The sequence below is a fragment of the Populus euphratica genome, unplaced genomic scaffold (genome assembly GCF_000495115.2).
Source record: "Populus euphratica unplaced genomic scaffold, PopEup_1.0 scaffold11.1, whole genome shotgun sequence".
Taxonomy (NCBI): Eukaryota; Viridiplantae; Streptophyta; class Magnoliopsida; order Malpighiales; family Salicaceae; genus Populus; species Populus euphratica.
This window is the reverse complement of record NW_011499878.1, coordinates 271,973-296,430: the sequence shown is the minus strand read 5'-3', so window position 1 is coordinate 296,430 and position 24,458 is coordinate 271,973. Positions and strand designations below refer to the sequence as shown.

Sequence of the window (24,458 nt, the reverse complement as noted above, 5' to 3'; positions counted from 1 at the left end):
TATATTCAATTTTTGTTTTTAAAAAATTGACCACTCATTAAATAGCTAGACTAGCTAGACAACACAATTCCCGTTACTCCTATGAAAATGCAACGCCAGAGAACTGGAGTAATTGGACCTCGACAACGTTGATCCATCGTGTCAATCAAAGAAGAGAGCAAGATTACACGTGTAACTTAAATGTTTAATCACGATTCACGACTGTCTTAATGAAGGGTGCTTTGTTCTTTCACCGTCCCCAGTCCAAGGGACTCGTCGTTCCCACCACCACAGCAAACGGCATGTAGCTAGACAAGTAAGAAAAATCGCGGTAGGCAACGGACTAACTTGGCGCGAACATGACGTGGCAAAGCTCCACCTCAGCAACTCCCGCCAAAAAAACCCCTAATTACCAAGAAGCAGCCCTCCTCCGCCTCTTCCAACCCAGCAAATCTCTTTTCGATCTCAAAATCAACAAGAAGAAGCACAGAAGCAATGAACTCCTCCTCCCTACACTCTCCAATCCCTTCTTCGAAATCCAAAAGACCACAACCAGATTCTGAATCAACTGCTGCAACCCCAAAATCTAAACCTTCTTCAAACCCTACCATCGCCACTCAAACCCCAACTCAGTCATCCCAACTCCCTCCCCGCCTCCGCAAACGCCGCGTCGCACTCTCCCTAAAAGAAGTCCGTCGGATTGCCTCTCAAGACCTTGGAACCAACCAAACCAAGTCCGCCCGAAGACAGATCGCGTCTTGGCCTGAAGATTCCACCACCACCCCCAGTAAACCACACAAGCCCAGGAAGAATCAGACTCGTAATGGGCTCACTAAAATCCCCGATAAGTAAGTATTCTGGGTCATTTTTTTAATGAATTTCTTTTACAAAATCTCAGAGATTTATGCTATTTTTTATGTCTTGATTTTGAAAAGGTATGAAATGCTGGGTGAGTTTTTTGATAACTTGGATAGCTCGATCCGGTTGCTGCGTATGAAGGGCTCAATGTCTACTTTATCTAATATTTCTCCCAAAATTGAGTCTTTAACTGACAGGTACTGCTGATTATTGTACTGTTTTGAATTTTTCATTTGATTTTAAAATTATATTGTTTTAATTTTAATTGTGTTTTTGTAGGAGGTTTACGCATAAGCATTTGGCTCAATTGAAATATATTATGCCGGAGGCAATTGAGATAAAGCGGGTGCTTCGGTTTAACGAGCAAACCAGTTGTATGAAGCCGGAACTTCTTGTTACTGTCAATGCTGATGCAATTGAATGTGATGATGGAAAGTTGAAATCTGAAAGTAAGAACATGTATTTACGCAAGGTTTTTCGCTCGAGACTTGCAGATTTTTACAGAGACCATCCTCAGGTACTGTGCTTCTGTTTATGTTTTTAGTGCTTAAAATGCATGCTATCAATTATCTATACATTGGTTTGAATTTAAGATTAATATATTTATGTTTATGTTGTTATAAAGTATGATTTTGCAGTTTGGGAAGTGGCATTTGGTTAAGTTCTGTATTCTTGTATTCTCAACCATTGCAATATAGTGTGATTAAATGTACTAAGGATACCACAGATTAGAACTTTAGTGACAGCCTTTATTATTTGACACTAGCTAAGAGTTGCTTTGAGTTTGATGAAAATGAATTTGAAGGTTACTTTTTTGCTTCTTTACAAAATACTTATTTGATTCAATGTGCTTCTGTTTCTAAATTCTTCTTAGAGGGTGTTTGGTAGTGTGCTAGCGGTTACTTTTCAAGTTGATTTTTTTCTGGAAACGCAGTAAAATAATTTTTTTTAAAAAAATTATTTTGAAAATCAGCATATCAAGACGATAAAAAACATAAAAAAATTATTTAAAAAAACTTAAATTTTTAGGAAACTTGGTTTCAACTGCGTTCCCAATTAGGGTCTAAATATGTTAATAATGCATTGCAATGGCTTCAGGGTGATGACATTCCAGAGGAAATGCTCCCGGAGCCTTTCAATCGCTTGTCATTGCTGAAAGAAACCTCAGCAGTTGAAGAAGAGCAACCAATAGTGGCATCTCTTTTACCCCAAAGTTTCCAGAGGCGCTTCTCCCAGAAAGGTACAAAAATTGAAGCAGAAAACGCCCTCCAAAAATTAGTTTCCTCAGCTTTTGAGCCATGCCCCTACAAAATCTCCTTAAATGAGGAAATTAGTTGTTCTGCTCCATCCCCAGCCAAAGTATCTTTGAAACCAACCCGCGACCAAAATTTTTCATCTGCAATTCCAAGCAAAGAGAAAGATTCCATGAATGAAGTAGATGATTCTCCCATAAAGATAGCTAGTGTCCGATCAACTCCTGCAAAACTTGCTTCAACTCCAGCTACATTGATATCTACCAAACCTGCTTTGCATCCACATAAAAGATGTATGAGCTCATGTGATGATGATTCTTTCAGCTCACCAGACAAGCTTGTCAGGCGTCCACCCAGCAGGTCACTGATATTTGAAACTCCGGTGAAGCATGCTAAGGATGAACAAAAAGAGCCTGGGGATCTATCAGATGATGATAGTATCTTGAAAATTCTTCCCGAGAGTCTTCTGCAATCGGTACGCTAATCCTGAAATCCTGATTGCTTGCACTTTGTTGGTCTGTGAATGTTACAAGTCATTGATACATCTTAACTGTTGTCTTTGATTGATTGTATAAATTAGTTCTGCTATTCAAATTGATCTCTTCTGTTTCTGTTTTCTTGGACTCAATACTTGTGCTTTCAATTCATTTATAAAATCTTATACTTAGTTATGTGGCATTTTATCACCTCTTGCACCACCAGGGTGGCATACACCTGTCACAACATAGTAGTGTCCTGCATGAGCAATATGCTTTTATAAGATTTCTCAAGCTTCAAAAATTGAACTTGGAAAACTTCATCAGACAAAATATGATGTATTAAAAAATTGTCCCCTTTCAATCATCATGTTATCTTAACACAAAGGGCGGCTCAAGATGTCACATCAGGTGGCTTAGTCTTGGTAATTTTTTGCTTTTGTCATGCCATTGTCAGCTCAGTTCTATAATGACCTTTTTGGCATCTAATTGTACTATCCATATGACCAAGGAATCTAATACTGGGAGAATAGATTCATACAATATGTTGGAACAAAATAAAACAGGCAGGTAGCATAACAACTAACAACCAGTAACTTCATTTATCCAAAAACAAAGCCATGATAGGAGATCTTCATTTCAATTGAGATGTATAATGCTGTTATTGGTTTGTAATCATTTTTCCTTCTGCAGATACGAGAGAAAGAGCAGAAGGCTAAAGAAGAGCGAGATCCTGCAATCTCACAAGCAAAGAGGCGGAGACAAATGATTGCCTGTCTTCCTAAGCTCTTCAACAAGATTCACTTCTTGTTTCAGTCAATAAAACAATCAGTTCTCACAAAAGAAGAGCTTATACACAAGATAATTGCAAGCCACTTTGATATTGCTGACAGAAGTAAGCAAGTGGTTTCGTGTCAAAAACCATCATATATATTTCAAAACTCTCTGTTAAGCAAAATCATTCTGATGTTTGTTTGCAGGAGAAGTTGAAGAGCAGCTAAACTTGTTGCTTGAACTCGTTCCTGAATGGATTTCTGAGAAGTTGGCATCTAGTGGGGATTTGCTCTTTCGGTAAGCCTCATGAACAGCTTATGCTTTCTCTGTTTTGAGAAATTTCCAATGGCAGTTGAAATTACATTGAAATTCAATTATTGTTTTTTAAAGAAAATGAGCATGATAAAACATTGTTAAAACTGAAGCTTTTCAAGCTGCTAATTTCGCAATCTAATCTTATGTTGCAGCATCAACAAACTGTATAGTCCTGAAACTGTACGTGCACAACTTGAAGAAGCCAACTGAGAAAGAGAGTGCTAATTCTTTCGAAATTATAGTTAGGAACTTATCGAGTGCGCTGTGTAAATTCAACCTCTTTTGTTGGCTATTCCTGGATGTCTTAATTTATGATACGCAGGCCAATTTTTGTAAAAAAGTGCAGGTATTTTAGATGTCCGTGAATGGTTAATTTCCTGACCAAATAGCAAGATAATGAAAAGCCCCTTTTTTTGCAACTGCAATGTTCTTTCTCCTAGCTGCAAGTGTAATATACCTTTTGCAGTTCATCTATTTAAAAAGTACCACGGCGACGACTTCAGTGACAATTGTAGAACTCCATTGCAGTAAGGAACTGCAGAAGTGAACCGATTAAGAACATATTGGAGAATTTAGCATCTACCAAGGATTTGCTTTTCAAGCTGTCTGGGGATATCAAAGCTCACTTGGAAATTTGAGAAACTTGTTAGCTAATTGCTGTAGAAAACGATTACAATGAATAACCTGTATGTTCAGGATAGTATGCATGTTAAAATTGTTTCAGAATCCATACTGTAGAATCAAGTGGTGAGTCCATATATGGAAGCTATGTGAGAAAATTAGGTCAAAACAGTTTGTAGTTTAACAAACGTTTATTATGCTTGCTTCATAAAGTTAAAAGCAGGGTAAGACTCCTTTAGTTATTTTTTGCCCCCTTGCTTCCTTTACAAAAGCAATACGAAACTAATTCTTCACAAGCGCTTAATATATGAGCTTTGATTTAGTTGCTATGCCATACATTTCCTATATCATGATCCGAGAAATGTAGGATGCATTGATGCCGGTCCCACTTCTTGATTTATTTCTCAAGTCCTGTTTCATTGTCTCTTCCTGCGGAACTTTCCACTGCTAAGTGGCTTAACTTTTCCTCATCATTAGTGGAAAGAGATTGTTTCTGGGACTTGTTTCGATCTCCATCCTTTTCTTTTCCCCACAGCAGCATGTAAAGTCCGATAATAACAACAGCTCCTCCCAATATGCTGATTTAGTCAGATAAATTAGGAACAATATCCACCCTCGCTGTTTGTTGTTCTTAATTGGGTTGTATTACTGACTAATAACTGTGAAATGAAATTTCATTTTACCTGCCTGCGTGCAACTCTTCACCAAAAAGAAAGTAAGCCAGGATTGCGACCATTACAGTTGCAAGGGGACTAAACATGGTCACAAAGACCGGCCCTTTTTGTTCTGTGCACCATAGTTGAATGGTGACTGTCAAGCCACAACTAATGACTCCCTGCAATTGATCGTCAATAATATGATTTCTGACAAATCAGTTTAATTTTCTGTAGGTCTGTTCATGGATGTACTTACAGCATATATAATGGACCAGAATACGATGCTGGATCCGATGGACCATGCTGCTAATTTATGTTGCATGAACACAGTGAAGACAGCTGATTGTGCTGCCGCGAAGCCGTTTATCCATGCAGACAGTGATAATTGTGCAGGATACCTTTTCAACGTGTATGCCTGCAAGGTACACAATCTCTGATCGCATTAAAGAAAACCTATAAAGCAGGAGAAAATTCAGCATCCATTTAGATGCACATGCATTGATAGATTCTAGCATCTCTGAAGGCAAAGATACTTTAGCGTAGAGAATCAGCCTCATGTTAAACGGTAAGTCCAAAGGAAATATCCGGTTGGGGAATTCTATACCTGCATGATGAACCAGAGAGACCATGTTATGCAACTCACAACGAGCAGAATAGATCCCTTCACCCAGTTCTGTTGAGAAGCATTACTTTTGATATGGATTGGAGCACCCTGCAAGCTTTGCACCTCAGGTCCTTTGTATAAAGTGATGGTCAAGACCCCAGCCAGTGATAATAACGTTCCGACAATTTTAGCTATTCCACGAGGGTTCCTTAAATTGACAATCTCCAACCTACATGAAATAGATGCCGTCTTAGTCTCAAAATTAAAACAAAGAAGATTTCTGTTCTTCAGGTTTTGAAGTCCAACCTGAGCATAATTGCAATTATAAAAGTCATAGAGGGAACAGTATTGGTCATTGATGTAATGTAGGTAGCGGAAGTGTATCTCAAGCTTGCAAAGTAAATGTTAACAGTTAAGCTGGCCCTGCCTTTCATCAAAAGAGAAAACTGGTGAGTTTTCTATTCTCAAAAAACGATTTTTTTACTCTATGTTGAAGTACAAGGATTGTACTACACACCCTAGAAGAGAAAGCACGAATATCTCCAGAAACAACACAAGTGTTAGCTTTGGCCTCACTTTTCTGCAAGCAAAGAAGAAATAATATCAGGCAAAATGCGTCTGGTAGCATAATTTCATACAATAAATCAGTTGGTATCCACTGTATAGCTAATAGCTTTGCAATACATTTTTTTGATGAATGTTTACATGTGTATAACGTACCTCTCAAGAAAATATGCAAGCAGAAACATCACTAAGCTGCCTACAATATATCGATAAGTAACAAAGACATGAGGGCTCATCCCATGACTGAAGGCAGCTTCTGCAAGAAAGTAGAGAAACGAATAGCCAATTTGGACCAAAATCATGAGAAGATGCGGGATAAATCTCGAGTAAGCATATAAAATTGCCATAGCTCTTGGGTATAGAACCACATACTTTGCCTTTGTTTGCTTGTTTATATTTGAAGCACAAAATGCATCTATACTCGAGTATGTGGATGGAATAATACCGCTTTTGCTTGCACATTTTCGAAGAATTATTTACTTTATGAAATTCCAACTCTGAAAACTGACAACAATGAAGTGGGGTTGAGAAAATAAGATAATATCCTTGTTCTGTGTTTAGACACGAATTACTCTACAGGTGCTTGTTACAGTAATAACACGTGGGTGCTCCTGAAATTACAAGTCCTAAGCTACACGTGATCAATGAATTCGTCAATGAAAGCAGCTTCTCATTTCTGATGTGGACAAACATGAACTTCCTATGCACCAGAGCCAGCTATCTTTGGTTACTTTCAGAATAGTTCGAATTAATCTTTTTAGATCAGATTCTGAGCTCAGAATTGAACAGATTAAGTTAACGTGCATTCAATTCCTAATTTTTTTCGCAAGACGTGTGTGTATTGGGATGCTCTTGAAAGGTAACAGTCTAATTAAAGATGTGCTTTGCACTTTTTGAGCTAGATATAGAATATGCTTGAGCCTGAAGTAAACTTGTATGGCATATCAGCAAGTTGGAGGTATGTTTAGCACATATCAGCAAGTCAAGACACCTCCAAATATTCCTTTATTTCTTGTTTTTTGGATATTTATTTTTTGATTAGTTCTTCTGAACTTTCCTTGCTGTAATGAAGGCTAGTTAGAGAAAAGGCTTGATAAATGCACGGTATCATTTTGTTTCTCTTGTGGGATTAAAACTAAATCCATGCTTGAAATCCAAGTCCTGTCATGTGTATAGCTGCGGTCAATTTGTTTTGCTCTTGAAACACTATCAGAAAAATAATAGAAATGGGCTGTCAAGTAAACAGATACCAACAGATCATAGAATAAAGAAGAGCAAACAACTAGGAGTCTCAAGTTAGCTTTAAACAAGATCTGAAAACTAGGAGTCTAAACTTAGCTTTTCTGATTTAATTTTGTTGGCCTCTGAACATCTTGTCAATTGAAAACGGTCTGAATATGTTTGCATCGACAATTTCTTGTAGCAGCCGCCTCCTTAATTTTGTCAACTTCTCTCTGGCCTACTAAAGACCTAAGTTACCATCCCCACCCTTCTTCCTTTTAACTCTTAGCGTGAAGGAGCATGGCTAATAGAAAATGGTAATAATTAGTTATAGCCCTTTTGTGCTGAAGTGTTTGCTGAATTCCATCAGATTGCAGGTGATGAGTGCTTGTAGTAAAAAATAAAAGGCTGTCTAGGGCGTAATTCATTTGGCAAGCTGGTGTGTTAGTACAAGGGTGATATGGACATCCTTACAAAACAACACCTATCACTCTCACCTGTTAATTGTTTAAAATTAGTATTACAATGAAGCTCTACAACTTCAAGGAAGAATCCAATTAATGCTTAGAGATTTTCTCCCCTATAAATCTACAAGAACCAGATACCAAAGATACCACTGCAAAAAGCAGAAAGATAGTAAAAGTGGGTTTAGTGAGAGCAGGGATGAGACAGAGAGAAGCATTAAACTTCAGAACACCTCAACACCCTTCTTTGGGTTCCCATAACTGGGGTGGTGCTTCTCCTTTGCTAGCAAGGAACGTACCGAAGGAGTCACTTGAACAAAAATACTCAAGGATCAACAGCATTTGCACTCGTGACGAGATCTTTCCAGCTAATGACGGCTTCAACTACTTGCCTCAGACTAACACTCCTAAGAATGAAGTCCCCCAAACACCAAGTCGCAGACATAAGGGAATTCTGTTGAAATTTTTTTTTCCTGAGGAGGAGAATATTATTACCTTGGGTTCAAATTCAAATTCAAATTCAAAGAGAAAGAGATGGTTTCCTAGATGGGATCCTAAAAATAGATGGCCTCAAGGTTGGTGTTAAGTTAATCATATGATTTGTGATGCTGGCAGTGACTGCATGATGGTAAACAACATGCTGATCATTTCATTATAGAGGAAGATTCAGTCTTAAAGGTACAGAGATAATTGGTCCAGTCAGTTAGTGATGAAAGATGGGGGCATATTTTAAGAACAGTTGCACAATTTCAGACACACTCAACTGGAAACTTTTAGCCTTTTCTCTTCTGGTGTTGAAATCTGTATGGACGACTTCTTGTTTCATAATGTTTGCGTCAATACTAAATTCTTATCTTGCTTTGTAGTTCTTGTTGTGGATGCCATGTGAAATGTGGTAAAGCAATATATTTTGCTCAGTGAAAGCCAAAGGGTTTTACTGGTTCGCTCGTAAGCAAACCAAGAACTTCTCATCAAAATACAAAAATCCAACATAATTCTCTCATTTGTTTTTGAATTATTTCAGATTTTTCTCCCTAGGTCGTAACAATTCACTCATGGCTAAGATTCTCCACATCTCGCATCAGATTATACACCTGCAAATTTCTTTTCAAGTCTAGAAATAATGGAGGCAAGGAGGGAAAAGACAACATGCTACTGAACGGTAATTGAAAGAGGAAACTCGCAGACCATGCACAAAGCAATGTGATGCCCAAAGTACAAGTAATTAAAACCACGACAAGGTATCCTCCATGCCAGCCTTTCTACAGTCAATCAAGTTATGTATGATTGTTATATGCTTATAGATAAAACCGTAGTGAACAAAGAGAGGATCTCATCCGGCTATTTATGGCCTACTGAGTGAATCAGGTTCTGCTCTGCTATATTCCCGCTGTCTTTTAGCTTAAAAATAAACATAAAGGTTTGCAAAAATGACAGCTTTGCTGGAATTTTGCATTACCAGGCAGTAAAACACAACTTGGAAGACGTTCCATGACTTCTTATCTTTCGAATCCTAAACCTAACTCTTGAAAGTGACTTGGTCGAGAATTACAGAACAAATCAATGTACAAAACACCATTTGCGACTATGTGAACAGTACTGTTGAGATAGGTTCAAAATCTAAATATTCAGCAGCCTATAATTTTACCTAATAATTTTTCATTAAATGAATATTTCAATATAAGTTATCTTGCTCTTATTTAGGTAGCCATTAATATGTGATAGTGATTGTTTTTAAAACTGTATTTTGCTCGAAAATATATTAAAATAATATATATATTTTAAAAAGTTTATTTTTAGTATTAATAAATCAAAACGGTCTAGAATATAAAAAAATATTTCAAATTTTTATTGAATAGTGTTTAGGAAACTTTAAATCTTATTGTACCCACTAATCTTGATTAATTCATTTGGCATTGTTATTTATGTTGTGCTTAACACTATAAGATTTGGATTACAATACACACTTCAATGGGGAATCCTAAATACATGCTAAGATCTGTAGCCTCTTCACTAGATGTACCGACTACAGGTTGAGCTTTTTGATTCAGCTGCCGAGGATAAGGGCAGCTTCCTCTCCCAGTACATTAGTTGTGCCTATAATATATGTTCGATTGCATGGTTTTCTATGCATTAAAGTTTAAGATCCTAATGCCTTAAGCCTATGTGGCTTCAGATTGTAAGCATATTTTATAGAGTAGCACCGACTGGCGATCAGTACAGCATTAGTTATCAACAGTTGATTACGTTTTGTTTAGGAAGTGGTTGGCTTTGAGGTTTGCATTTGGTTTTTTTGACGTTCCTATTTCATTAGGCTGAACTAGTTTGGGGAAATGGAGAAGCTCATTTCAGGTTGGTGAGACAGCATTAAATCTGTTCTCGAGTCTTATATTTTGCCACCGGAATCATACCAGGCAATGGTGTGGTTCCTCGATGTGACACCATTCCGTTAATCGATCTTGGAGGAGATCTTATTACTAATTGCGATCGAGTTAAAGTCATTCATCAAATCGTGAAGGCTAGTCAAGAACATGGATTCTTCCAGGTTTTGATCTTTCCCTCCTTTCCTTTTTTCTTTGCTTCTCCTGAATTACATGTTTAGAACTTTACATGCACCAAGATTACAAGAACAGTTTCTTAATTTGAGTCCATGACAAAGCAGAAAATCCTAATAGTACATATAGTTGTTCTGACAAATGATATACTTTCGAACTAAAAAAATGAAAATACGGTTGGTTGATTAATCGTGGGATCTCGGCGAAGATAATGCATGATGTCTCAGAGGTGTGAATGAGTTCTTTCAACTGCATGCCAACGAAAAAGAAAGGTTCTGCTCCCGAAACAAAGTTGCAGACTATCCACAAGCATCGACTATTTTCAGAAAAAGATACAATACTGGAGAGACAACTTGCAACACCAATGCCATCCTCTTGAGGAACACTTTGAGTGTTGGGCTGAAAAACATTCTCAATAGCCGTAAGCATATAATTCTGCTCTTCCTAGGCCTTCGTTGTAAGCAAGAGCTTAAGGCGATTGCAATTGTCTTTCAAATCATCCTCCTCTTTCATCTTTTTGACCCTCCAATCATGCAGAGAAATGGCTGGGAAGTATTCGGTCGAGGTTAGGAAACTGAGCTTGTTGTTATTGGATCTAATCTGCGAAGGGTTAGGACTTGAAAGTGGGTATTTTACTGGGAATGGCCTAAGCCAAGTCCAATTGATGAGCATTAATCACTATCCACCATCCTCAGATCCGAGTTTAACCTTGGGATCGCCTAAACATAGTGATGTTAACCTCTTTTAACATTTTGCTCAAGCTGGAGAAGTGCCAGGGCTTCAAGTCCTCGAGGACGGAAAATGGCTTGCTGTTGATCCTCTTCCTACTGCATTTGTCATCACCATTGGCTATGTGTTTCAGGTACGTAAATCCCCATTTCTGCTCTTTGCCAAAGCTTATTGCTTTTAGCTTCCATCAGAAAAGTATGTGGTATCCAGCATGCAACGCCATGTATCACTAATCCGTATACAAATTAACTGATTTATGCACGAACCCTTAATTCAAATCTAAAATCAAGAATTTTCCGTTTTTAATGCAGGTTATAAGTAATCGGAAGCTGAAGAGTGTCGATCATAGGGCGGTCACGAATTCAAAGGTTGCACGAACAACGGTGGGCACCTGCATCTTTCCTTCTTCTGATAGCCGTATCGAACCGCAAAAGATCTGGTTGACAAGTGCCATGATCCACTCTATAAAAGTTTCATATGCAAAGATTTTAGTGACACATATATCTCTGAGATCATCAATGGAATAACAACTGAGCGTAATAAAATCCATGTTTCTGCATAATTCACCTTGACAGGTTGATCCCAACTTTCTGAAGCAATACAAGCTTAAATTGCAAGACTCCTGTTGCTCGTGCTATACTTTCACTTTCAAAATTGAGTGAAAATGATGTTTATCAATTGGATGAAATTTAATGAGCTTCCTTTTGCGTACATGAATTGTCTTGTTAATTTGTATTTGTCTAATTCATGTATAAAAAAAAGGAGTCGCATGAATTTTGTTTTTTTACTAGAAACAACAGGTTGCAATGGGCTTAATTGCATTAATTTGCCCAGATCGGAGTTTGATCTTGTGGATTACCTAACCATAGTGATGTGATCCTCTCGACCATTTTGCTCCAAGGAGAGATTCCTCCTAATGCATTTGTAATCAACATTGCCCATATGTTACAGGTACGTACATCCCCATTTGTTTTCCTCTCTTTTCTTTCCTCTTTGTCAAAGATCATGAGTCGCAGCCCACTCTAGAACAGGTCGGAACTCTCTAGCCTCCCATCACTTACAATTAATCTACATTAACAATGGCATAATTCATCTTCTTTATGTTCGATTTTGTGGACTATTCACTGGTGTTTTATGCTGGCTATATAGTTCAACTGATGATCACCAATTCAAAGGTTGCGAGAACAGAAGTTGGCAGCTTTATCCACCCTTCCTTTGATAGCCATATTGAACCCGCAAAAGTGCTGGCTAGCAACTGCCATCCTCAACTCCATAGAACTCGTGTACAAAGATTTTCTTCACACTTGTATTGAAGATACCAGGGATCCCCGTCCCTTGAGCGTTACAAGCACCTTTATCGAGTGCTTTACTTTCAAAATCGATTAATCTTCTTTTTTATTTGTATCAGATTTAATTGAATAGACTTCACTTCTGTATTACAAGTTTCATGCTCCCATTTTATGAGTTAGCCTTCCCCTCAATTCAGAATGAAATGAGCAGTACTTTTATATATTTATATATATATATATATATATAATTCATGGAGGGTTCACCAAACCTTTCCCCCCCTTCTTTTAGTAACCTTTTATTCCTAAGGGGAATGGAATTTAGTTTCAATTCGCTTGTCCCGAGTTTGAAAGCAATCTGCTTTTACAATTACAATTTCAATTATTTTCTCGTATTTGAAACAAAAATGCACGTGGGATTTTCCCAACATCACGAGAATCCCAGCTGAAGTAAACTATAAGATCCGACTATGAATCACACACATATTAAAAGGATAAAATCAAAGAAAAGAACTTAACCAGCCAAAAAAAAAGCCTTGTTGCTTCACTGTTGTAATTCACGAGTCTTTTGCTACAAAAAAAAAAAAAAAAATTGTCGTGTACTCAAAACATCTCACAAGTCACAAGGGTTAGGCCCTTGTCCAGGATTTCTTACTATCGAAGTTGTGAACTGAAGAACTCTTCTTACATCGGGCCTCAATATCTCGAGAGCCCTATTCTTGTATTTTAGCCTGCAGCCTTTTCAGCCTAGGTGCAAGCTCTGCAGCAACCCAAACCCACCACCCGTTTTCTCTTCAAGCCGAATGCATACCCCTTTAAAAAAAAGTATTGCTTAAAGATTTATTCTTCAAGTCCCCAATTATAATGGAGACAGCAAGAAATATAATCTTTTATAGATTTCTATATGTATTTGAATACGAATCATTAAATAATCCAATCTGAAAAAAGTTTAGTCTCAATATAAGAAAAACAATTAGAAAATATTTCTATTGTTATAGTAGAAATAAAAAAATAAAAATTATATCATTCAAATTCACACACCAAAAAAAGATTAGAACCTTTAAAATAAGTGAAAAATGACCTCATCTTTTTCATTAAAAAAAGAACCAATAGCATTCAAACTATAACATAACATTATTTGATATTGATTCAGTTATATTTTTAAAATATTTTGATTTGTTTGGTTTTAAAATAATTTTTCTGGTATTTTTTATTATTTTAATAGGCTAATATTAAAAATAAAATTTTAAAAATAAAAAAATATTTTAAAAAATAATATTCACAACACTAGAAAAAATAAATCATATGACCTCCCTTGATATTGGACAAATATTAGAACCTGGAATGCTCTTCAGCTTGACAAGCCATCTCCTGACATAAGCGCACATGTTTTGATCTGACATATACGGGCGAAAATAAAATCGATGGCATTATTTTTTCTATACTTAGGTGAGTACTAATGTACTATATGCTCCAAAAATGATGTTGGAAGTGGAAGGCACTCAAGTCTTCGACTAGACATTCTTCGATGATAATATGTTCCTACAAATACCATGGACATGCTTCTTTTTTATAGGAAAAGGGCCAAGAAGATAGAATAAACAAGAGTGAAGCTTGCTGGATCATGGTGGCTAGCTACTAGCCAACTTTATGTAGTCTATTTTAATGACTAAGACCACTAAGCCCACCTTATCTTCCAAGTGTACGGATTGGATCAAGCAGCTAATCTTACCAGATTCTTACCTTGAGGCTATAAAACATTCTGTCATGTTCCTGCTTTCCTTGGTGGGTAGAGAGCACTTGTATCATGCAGACTAGTTCCTCGAAACAACTCCTAACTTTTGACTTTTTTCCTTGACAACTCTATCACTCGAGATCATATGCTGATTCGGTCAATAACTTAATTAGCATTGCATTGATTTCATGATATTAACCTTCACTCAAAAATTAACCTTTTAATGACGGGAACCCACAAGGGCTTGGACTGGTATTAACCCATTAACTAATTACAATGATTCGCATGAAACAAAAGCTAACGACATGCTACTTGACTTTTGGCTTGTACCTTTGGTTTTCTTTCTGTACTTCATATATATATATATATATATGTAAAGTTAATGGCATTTTACCGCATATTAGAGCCATTAAAATGAGTATTAATTATGTACCGATCAATGTGCGTTAATGATCTGAACAAATCCAGAGAAAAAAGATCTAGTTTTGGCCGAGAAATCATTTGTTAATCAGGCTCCATCTTGATCACATTTAATCCATCTTTCTTTAATCCTTCGCATTTGCTTGAGAAACTCAATTCAATCAGACTAACCATGAAACTGCATGTATTTTTTTTTAAACTTTAATGTTTTTAAAGTATTTTGATATTTTAATATAAAAAGTAAATATATTTTTAAGTAAAATACGACATCAACAAAAATACATTGCACGTTCGAGGATGCTTTCCTAGCTAAAATTCCTTTTCATGCCAATGATCATTAGATTCCCTTCATTCGATTTTATGGGTCCACCATTAGGTCATTAGCGAGCTGGGGTTAAAGAAGGGGTGGCAAAATATTGAATCACCATATTCAAGGCCAAGTTGACTATTGGTGAAAGTTTGCAGCTTTTCTTCCTTGCAAATCTTATTTCCTCACAAGGGTGTGTATAGTTTATTCACGTAGTGGCCACTAACGTCACATATGCATTGTATACAGGGAGAATGTACTTGAAAATGGGACTTCCATTTTCACGCCCATCTATATTGACTGAGGGATGCACAGTGAGAAAGAGATCAACCCCCTGCTCATGAGTGTGGAGACTAACAAGCCATCGATCCTCCTGGATTACATGTTAGTGAAAAGCTAAGCTACAGAATCTACTCGGGATGATTTGGTTCCCAATCTTCATCTAAAAGAGTGTAAAGAAAAGAAAAGCATGAGGTGATGGGAAAGATAAAAGGTGACCTTCAAGTTCAAATGCAAAATAATCTGGTAACGCCATTGCTTTACTTCATTAATTACTTAACTTCATTATGTGTGGTTTTTACACTTTGGTAGCTAGCTTTTCATGCCGCGGTTTAAAAATTTTAAATGATGCAAAACTATAATATATATTAATTAACCATATATTCTAAAATTTACTTTAAAGACCATACAATGGGATTTACTCGAAATGAAATCGAATAATTTATTGAAATAGCTAGGGAAACAAATCATTCTTTTTTGGTATTTATGATGATTCTACTCATTTCTTTTACTATTCTATATACATGGAAAATGACATCAGCTTTGTTCATGCAGAATTTTAGAAGTTGTTTGTAAGTGTTACAGTAATTATTTTTTAAAATGTAATAAAATAATTTATTTATCAGTTTTTAAAATTTATTTTTGAAATTAGTATATTAAAATGATTTAAAAATATTAAAAAAAATAATTTTTAAAAACTAAATTTTTACAAACCTCTATTTAGACAGGAGTCCTAAAAAGAAGCTTAGGAACTTTATTCTATGAGCATCTAAGAGAGAGATTAAAAAAAAAAAAAACCCTTTGCAAGGCATTAAATAATACATACCGAAAACAGCACCGATGAAAACTTGTTAACCATCCAAAGCTTTTCATGAGCCTTTTTACCATGGAATTAGGAAAGAAAATGGTCAAAAACTGATATCATGATCTAGGTAAGTTGAAGTTTTGGACCAGGTAGAAAAACTCAGGGAAGAGACAAGTGGAGAAGAGGGAGTCCTCTTCTTCGATGGAATGGAAATCTTGAACCAAGTTGTTCACTGAACATTATTATTATTACTATTAATGTTCAAGAAATAAAATGAAGAATCCAAATCTATTCCATCCAAAAATGAATTCAAGAAACTAGTCAAACAAGATACGAATTCGATCTGTGTAGTAGGGTTTTTCTAAAACCAATCTGCGGTGGTATAGTTTTTGCAAATTCAAATTTGAATGCATAAGATTTATCTTTCTTGGAATATTATGATAGCCATGGACTTTCTTTTTAAGAGAAAGATAGACAAGGAATGAAAAAATTAATCATATCCGAACCATTAAAAGTAATAGAATATTTTTATCTGGGCTCGAAAATATTTTTCTTGTGGAGTAAATATTAATAATTACTCATGAAATATTTTAAAAATCTCTCCATATCCACCACTTCAATTATAAGTGTAGCTTTGATAATAGGGGGAAAATAAAGTATAACTAGTGACAACTAACCACAAAAGATGAGAGATACACCACTGAGTAAAAAAATGATTATGCCTCTAAAACTTGCTAGTGAGCCAGGGCGAACACTCTTCATTTACTCCCGACAAAATGAATCTTTAAAGATCAAAGCAGAAAACAATGGTAGGAGATTGTTTTGGAGTCTTGATCATGTGATGATTTCTTCATTTTTTCTTCTCTCTTTTTTTTACTCGTTTATGGATGGGTGTGCTCTGTGATCAACAAATGTATGGCCCCCAGCACCAATCCCTCATAACTACAAGGACGTGAAAAAAGAAATAAATAAATAAATAGAAGAGAATGATTAGAAATCAATGGCCATAATAATCACTCGTAGATCCCACTGTTAGAACACAAAATAATGCGATTTGGACAATGATGTCGAGCTGGTATGGTGCAGGAAACGTTACTTCATAAATGTGTCATGAGATGATAATACATAATTAAAATCAAAATGGAGACGTCTAGACAAAATTCCCATATGCTACTTCAATCATCACTCTCAAATGCCACTCAATGAGCACTAATAGGGTTGTAGTGAAATAAAAAAGAAAAAAACACCCCTCAGTTAACCTCATAATCCAATTCCAATTCCAATTTTTTGTTTTTCATTAAATTTTAGCTTTAGAGTGGTATCAATTATTTTTTAAAATACTTTTTACTTATAAATATATTGAAATATTATTTTTTAAAAATATTTTATATTATTACATCAAAATAATCTAAAAACACTAAAAATTTATACAAATATAGTTTTGACCGCAAATGCAAAACCTCTGTAGAAAAAAGATGCTGCTTCTGATTTTTTCAAAACGTGAATTGTATAAAAGAACATGAAGACAATTTGCAATGGAAGGAGGGTGGTATGGGTGTGACAGCTTCTGTAGCAATAGAATGATGGTTGAAAAGGGTAATCCCCATGGGTAAGTTCATTGGGTTTAAAAAAGGTTCATTGAGAAATGTAGGGGAAGGAAAGAAAGACAAGACCCCTCTTCACAAAAAAGAGATTGTAGTAGAAAGACAAGAAGCATTTTCTTCACTTGGGCATCATGTTGTTGGCCATAACATAACACTACCTAGAAAGTGCACTCATAGCACATTGCCCTCTCTCTTTTTCTCCCTCTTTTTATCATCTATCCATCCATAAATAATATCCCTCAAAAACCCTAGTCCCCCACAACTGTGTGAAGAAAATGGAGGGAGAAAGAGAGAGGTTTAAAGTGCGCGCCATGATGCGCAGGATAAGAGATGACGCACTCACACATAGCGCCAAGGTTTGAAACGACACCCGTACCTCACCGTTTTTGCCTTCATTTTCATGTCAGAAAAGCTAAAGTGAACAGAGTACGCCAAGTAGCGGCTGCTATTACTTGCTTTATTATATTTGTATATTATAAAACAGTCTTGAACTCCAAAAAAGAGACTCGGAATTAAAAGCCATTGGATTTGAGGCCCTCTCTCTACTTTATCTCTCTAGAATTTGTTGAGGAGGGAACAGTGATTCAGTAAAGGAAGGGGGTAAGGAGAAAAAAAGCTTCTTTTCACTCTTTATATCTTTGCCAATGAAAAAGCATGGATTTTCTTGACTTCAACCCTCACTTCTCTTAGCCAAAAAGACTCCAACTTTACTCCTTTCTCAAGAATCTAAAGCAAACCCTTGATTTCCCTGTTTCTTTTCTCCGCAGTTAAGGGTTTATTGGAATCAAATTCTCTCTGTGAAAATTGCAAGATAATCTTCTGATTAATTGTATGATTTTTCAAAATCACGGTCATTATTTGAGTGTGATCCATGTCGTCCGATATTAGCTAGACCTGTGTTGCAAAGTTCACATCTTCATCAGGCTTGATTTTTGAGAGAGATTGAATTCAATTTTACTAAGATTCATGAGTAAATACAGTGAATGTTGCTCTTTTGAAATCTTCTTCTTTTATCTTGAAAGTTTGGAGTTTAGCGTTGTTTGAGTTTTTTTTGTTGTTAAATTGGGTGTTAGTGAGTGAAAAGAGGGTGGTGTATGAGTGAGGGAATGGGTAGAGATCGCCTGCTTTTGGCTACAGTAGGACCACCGATAAAAGCAAGAGCTGGGTTAAGGAGAAAACAGGCAGGAAGAGGTTCTTATAGAGGAAGCTAGCTAAAACGAAAGTAGGGTTTTTGTTTTGAGGGTGGGGTTTTTGTTTCACTGACAAAGTTGGGTTCTTGGTAGTGGAATTTGAACTGAGGAGCCTTTTGACTTAGGAATTTTGAGAGGGGAAGGGGAAGGATGGGGATGGGTGCTGACTTGCATAATACTTTGAGGAGCCTCTGCTTCAGTACTGATTGGAACTATGCTGTTTTCTGGAAGCTTAAATATCGTGCTCGCATGTAAGTTACTTCAGATTTTACTTCAATATTGTTTCATCTTTAGTTACTTGTAGCAATTCTGATTATATGCAGTTAGTTTAAATTCTGATTATATGCAGTTAGTTGAAGTTTATATTTAGTTATGTTTAACTTTGGGTATGGTTGGTTATGAGCTCGAGGATATATATTGTTACTTAAAATTTATTCTTGTTTTTTGTTTTTGTTTTAAATATTTAATAGGGTGCTAACTTGGGAAGATGGCTACCATGAAAGTTGTGAGCAACATGATGCCTTTGAGAGCAAATGCTTCGGTCAGACACAAGAAAAATTGCATGGTGGGAATTATACTCGTGACCCGCTTGGATTGGCTTTGGCAAAGATGTCGTATCATGTATACTCTCTAGGGGAAGGGTATGAGTTATTCACTGATGGATTTTGCTCCTTGAATTGTCACTAGCGTTAGGAAAGTGTTTTATTTGAGCATGCTTCACATCATTTCCTCCTCGTTTGAATTCCCCCTCCCCCCCCTGCAAGCATCCAATTACAAAGCAGAATTTAATTTAAGATTTTTTTGGATTTTCACTTTTGAAAGATCCCTGTGCTTATCAGCATGTTTGAGTTGGATTCATGCTTGGTTTTACAGGATAGTTGGGCAGGTGGCAGTCAGTGGAAAGCATCAGTGGATCTTTGCTGATAAATATGCTGCAAGTTCCTTCTCATCACATGAGGTAAGGATATCCTTGAAATGCAATTGTAGAATTACATACTAGAAATGCAATTATAGAATTATACTATTTTAAATATTCCCGTTGGAAAAATATAAACAATGTATGTTCACCGCGAGGTTTTCTTTTTCACTGTGAGGTTTTCAGTTCTCTGATGGCTGGCAAAGTCAGTTTTCTGCTGGGATCAAGGTATGCCTGCGTTGTTTTTTGTTTTCTCTATAGATCAATGATATTGTCACTGGTCATGGTCATAATGACATTGGACGAGACTGAATGAATTCATTTCTGCATTTAATGTTTCCATGTTGACTTGAAAACAACCACTAAAACTAATTTCACTTCTTGTGTGAATGATATATATTCCAATGCTTGTTTTTCCCCGTTCACTCATTAGTCAATGGTTATCTGTTTCTGTGTGCTGAGATTGATACAAGTGGGACACAACTCTTAACTTCTGTTAAGATTTTCTGATATCCAATCTAATGCATGCTTTTCTTGTCCCATAAGGGCCAAAACAAAAGTTGTTTGGGTTTTCAGGGTTTGCTTAGTGCTTTATGTTTTGATACCCTTCCTTTCTACCAACTAAAATAAGCTGTTACATTGATGAAATAGTTTTTGTTTTTCTCTGCAGACCATTGTTGTTGTTGCTGTTGTGCCATATGGAGTTGTACAGCTTGGCTCTTCGAATAAAGTAAGAAAATTTCTGCCTAATTAATCACTGTCATTTACATGCGTGTTTATTGATTACTTGAACCAATTGGATGTTGCAGTGTTTTCTACGAGATTCATTGAAATATACAATGCATTTCTGCGTTCATTGAGATCCTCATGTTTAGACACTTACTAGGCTGTTGTAGGCAGTCACAATCAGAGTTGTAGGCTGGCATCTGTAATTTGTATGCAGAGACTAAGTGGTGGCATTCAATTTCTGTTTAAAGTTTTCTCAAGTTGAAAAAGAATCAATGGAGGGTCTAGTTATGTCTTGAATCCCTAGAATGACCAGCTAATATTTGTCAAAGTTGTAGCTGGAGTTGCTATTGGGATCATCAAATTTGGTTTTTGTACCCAAGGCCTCTCTTGCATGCCCCTGAAATTTGATTTGGAGCATGACTGACATTAATTTTTAAACCTTGCTCTCTTGCAAGGGAGCACACATACACTCCCCAAAAATTAATGCACCCATGAGCCAGAGCTGCTTGCATCCCAGTTTAATACTCCCCTAAGACATGAGGCTGCTCACCAGAAATGCTAGTTAGTCAAGTGTTACTGTCTCTGTTACTGTTTGTAACATCATAAGCTCATCCTCCATAATTGCTAGCTTGCACTCTTAATTGATATTGGACTTGAGATGTGTTACATTTCCACTTTATCTGAAGAGAATATCTCACTATTTTGAGTTGTTTAAGTGATTTTAATCATCACATGGTTGGGTGGGTCCGGCTAAAGTGTTAAATTCTGCTCTGAATTTATAAGATTGGTCATATACTTGTCATTGCCATATAATTTTTCTTTTATATTCACATTTGGGTTGAGTAGGTTATTGAGGATGTTAATTTGGTGACACATATCAAAGATGTCTTTTTCACCCTTCAAGATTCCTCAGTCAGGCATGTTAGTGGTCCATTACAACATTGTCTGAAGAATGCATTATGTCCGGTAACTCTCTCTCTCTCTCTCCCTTCCTCTTTCTATGTGCATGTGCGTGTGTAGACATGCATGCGGATAAGTGCATGCATGCATGCTAACATCTATGAAGAATTATTGTCTCAACAGGTTGAGATGTTAGAGGTTTTGGTAATGCTAAAATGCTTCCTTTCTCAGCCAAATCTACCTATTTGGCTTCAAAGGTTTTCCTGCAATCATATGTGAAGATTCGTAGGAAAAACCAAATGATTTGTTGCCTTTATTCTCATATTGACAACCATAGTTGTAGTTCTTACATTTCTTTCCTTCTTGATATTCATCAGAAAACAGCAGCTGGATTGAGAAATAAACAACAAGGGCTTGAAATATTGACACCAACAAATGATGAAAGCATCAAATTACTTCATCTGAGATCAAATGCCTCCTATTTGGATCACCAGAGTCAACTAGGGATGAATATAATTAGTGACCAGATGTACAGAGGGGAGACCAATGTCTGGAAAGATCCGGACCGGAGATCAGAACACAGTGTGACTATGCATTCAAATAGTTTTATGAAGGACAAAGTTAATCCATCTGATCTTATACTTCCAAATGAAAAGCTTGGAGCTGACCTTGCAGGCATCCCTGCAGACCTCTTTGACACTACCATCTGTGATAGAGATAAGTCTGATGGCACCAATCTCTACCCAAAATTAGTGTTGGATGCACCTGAATCTTCAAACATAACATTCAAAAAGGATTTGGAGAAGAAGCTATCAACTCATTTCAATGCATCAGACACTTTTTTTAAGTTCTCTGGTGGTAGTGAGTTGCTCGAAGCTCTAGGACCGTCTTTTGTCAACAGATGCATGCCCTTTGATTATCAAGCAGGAAAGAGTGAAGCTGTAAATGGTTTCGAGATGCCAGAGGGGATGAGTAGCAGCCAGATGACATTTGACTTTGGCACAGAGAACCTTTTAGAAGCAGTAGTAGGCAATGCTTGCCATAGTGGCAGTGATGTTAAAAGTGAGAAGTCAAGTTGTAAGTCAGTGCAGTCTTTATTAACGGTTGAGAAAATTCCAGAGCCTTCTATCCAGACCAAGCATATCTTCAATTCAGCAGGCTATTCAATTAACCCATCTTCTGTTGTTGAAGAGGATGCACAGAATTTCTCTAACTCAACAGAAGTTTTTGGTGGAATGTCTTCTAAAGGGTTTTTGTCAACTTGTACAAGTATCTGTGCTGAGCAGTTGGATAAGCATGCAGAACCAGCTAAGAACAGCAAAAAAAGGGCTAGACCAGGTGAAAAATTCAGGCCTCGGCCAAGGGACAGGCAACTGATCCAAGATCGCATCAAGGAGCTGAGAGAGCTTGTGCCCAGTGGATCGAAGGTAACTGTTCCATGGTCGAGCTGATTTTTTGACTGTTTACCAGTTGCATTTCCTAGTCAGGGAAATCTTTTGTATGATATGTTCTAAAGGTATTTTTTTATAAATTGCAGTGCAGTATAGATTCGTTGCTGGAGCACACAATCAAGCATATGCTCTTTCTAGAAAGCATTACAAAGCATGCTGACAAGCTCAATAAATGTGCTGAACCGAAGGTAGGTCAGACATGTTCCCTGCAAGGGCCCTGTTCCTGTATCTGTGCGTGGCTTGGGCAACCTCCTTCATATGTTTACTCGTGGAAATTTTAAATTCTCAATCTTCCATGTTGGTAGTGATTTCTGGAGTTTGCTTTCTGTAAGAAATTTACACCAATAAATGCAAATTTTTAAATTCTGTTATCTATTAGTTGATAGTATCATTATTGCTCAACATTGACTGACATGCTTCTGTTTGCATTCTTTTGTTGCCTGATGATTTTATGATCTTGATGTTTAGTAAGAAGCAACTTGAACTGTACAATCTCATCGGGGGAGCATATCATTATATTCTGTTATATTATTTTTCTGCTGCTTACTCGTATATGGATGACTGAATTTACAGATGCATCAGAAGGGAACCGATGCCTCCAAATATGAACAGGGTTCGAGCTGGGCAGTGGAGGTGGGCGGCCATCTAAAGGTCTCATCAATAATAGTAGAAAATCTAAACAAAAACGGACAGATGCTTGTAGAGGTAAATATATGTTGGATCTGTAAATTATGAGATCAGTCTGTTGTTGTTTCTTTAGAAACATAAACTCAGAAAATCATTGCATTCCTTTGTTTCAGGTTTGCAGCCACTTATTTTTCATTGCCTTTGTTTCTTCTCTATACTCAAAAGTATACTTTTGATCCATGCAGATGTTATGCGAGGAATGCAATGATTTTCTTGAGATAGCAGAAGCTATCAGAAGTTTAGGCCTGACAATATTGAAAGGAATCACAGAAGTGCATGGTGAGAAGACATGGATATGTTTCGTGGTTGAGGTATGTCAGAATTATCTGTTACAAAGGGAGCAAGTCTCAATGATTTCCTTAAGAGTATTTCCGAATTACAAATCGATTCAATGGGTTCTATAGATCCACGGCCTTCTCTATCCAGAAAACTGCAGTGTTTTCCCCCCTTCTTTAATCAGTTTTGCATTTTGAATTATTCAGGGGCAGAACAACAGAACTATGCATAGAATGGATATCTTATGGTCACTTGTGCAAATATTGCAGCCCAAGACTACAAACTAACCAAGAAGAAAGGCCGGTCGACTCCTGCTGCTTGTCATACTGTTCCTGTGTAAAATAGTGAATGATTTGTGATCTTTGATTGACCTTTATTTTTTATTGCGTGTTTCAATTCCTGTTTGTATCCCCACTTCCAAAAAATCTAAAGTGGGGAGGAGGAAAAAGAAGCTAATATTGTTGGAAGAGGCTTCTATTTTCTCGGCTGAGAATTTGTGGATTGATTTCTTATTTCCAAGCCAGACAGACCTATCATTTGTTTGCAAATTCCTTCGTGTAATAATATAGCGAGCTATTGCCATTGTTTGGCTTCCCTTTATTTCCTCGCTACGGCCGTCTCATTTGTCGAAGATCTTCAGAGCACTTGATAAATTGACTGTAGCTCTTGTATTTCCACAAAAAGAGATGTTACAAGGAGAGGGAACCATTAAAAAAAGAAAAAAAAAGACCGAGCAAAATTATGTTAAAAATGCTATGGTGATTGTATTTGCCCTAGGCACGTAATACTTCGGAGCAGCTCTTC

At 36.7% G+C, this 24,458-nt stretch overlaps 3 protein-coding genes across 7 annotated transcripts; 2 read left to right on the top strand and 1 right to left on the bottom strand.

Moving 5' to 3' along the window:
* Positions 1-330: 330 nt before the first annotated feature.
* Positions 331-4,075, top strand: LOC105128698 (CDT1-like protein a, chloroplastic). The gene is made up of 7 exons (XM_011030480.1): positions 331-827; positions 915-1,034; positions 1,117-1,354; positions 1,936-2,565; positions 3,260-3,461; positions 3,547-3,637; positions 3,808-4,075. Exons 1-7 carry the CDS (start codon positions 475-477, stop codon positions 3,863-3,865), a joined length of 1,692 nt encoding a protein of 563 aa, XP_011028782.1. The 5' UTR covers positions 331-474; the 3' UTR covers positions 3,866-4,075.
* A 351-nt stretch (positions 4,076-4,426) lies between these two features.
* On the bottom strand, positions 4,427-6,478 carry LOC105128699 (WAT1-related protein At4g08300-like). Of its 3 annotated transcripts, none has more exons than XM_011030481.1 (7): positions 6,257-6,478; positions 6,054-6,116; positions 5,843-5,959; positions 5,537-5,765; positions 5,189-5,347; positions 4,960-5,111; positions 4,427-4,854 (listed from the first exon to the last, which is right to left on the bottom strand). In XM_011030481.1, the coding sequence occupies exons 1-7, from the start codon at positions 6,445-6,447 to the stop codon at positions 4,674-4,676; spliced, it is 1,092 nt and encodes a 363-aa protein (XP_011028783.1). In that variant the 5' UTR covers positions 6,448-6,478; the 3' UTR covers positions 4,427-4,673. The 3 variants fall into 3 exon arrangements, with proteins under 3 accessions (XP_011028783.1, XP_011028785.1, XP_011028786.1); XM_011030483.1 differs by having other exon boundaries at positions 4,964-5,111; XM_011030484.1 differs by lacking the exon at positions 5,843-5,959.
* An 11,170-nt stretch (positions 6,479-17,648) lies between these two features.
* On the top strand, positions 17,649-24,250 carry LOC105128700 (transcription factor bHLH155-like). Of its 3 annotated transcripts, XM_011030485.1 has the most exons (11): positions 18,696-18,946; positions 19,166-19,336; positions 19,569-19,653; positions 19,798-19,839; positions 20,282-20,341; positions 21,187-21,306; positions 21,618-22,667; positions 22,778-22,879; positions 23,265-23,396; positions 23,564-23,689; positions 23,861-24,250. In XM_011030485.1, the coding sequence occupies exons 1-11, from the start codon at positions 18,846-18,848 to the stop codon at positions 23,939-23,941; spliced, it is 2,070 nt and encodes a 689-aa protein (XP_011028787.1). In that variant the 5' UTR covers positions 18,696-18,845; the 3' UTR covers positions 23,942-24,250. The 3 variants fall into 3 exon arrangements, 2 of the variants coding, with proteins under 2 accessions (XP_011028787.1, XP_011028788.1); XM_011030486.1 differs by lacking the exon at positions 21,187-21,306; XR_842930.1 differs by lacking the exons at positions 19,569-19,653; positions 19,798-19,839; positions 20,282-20,341; ... (4 more) ...; positions 23,564-23,689; positions 23,861-24,250 and having other exon boundaries at positions 17,649-18,946.
* Positions 24,251-24,458: the final 208 nt, after the last annotated feature.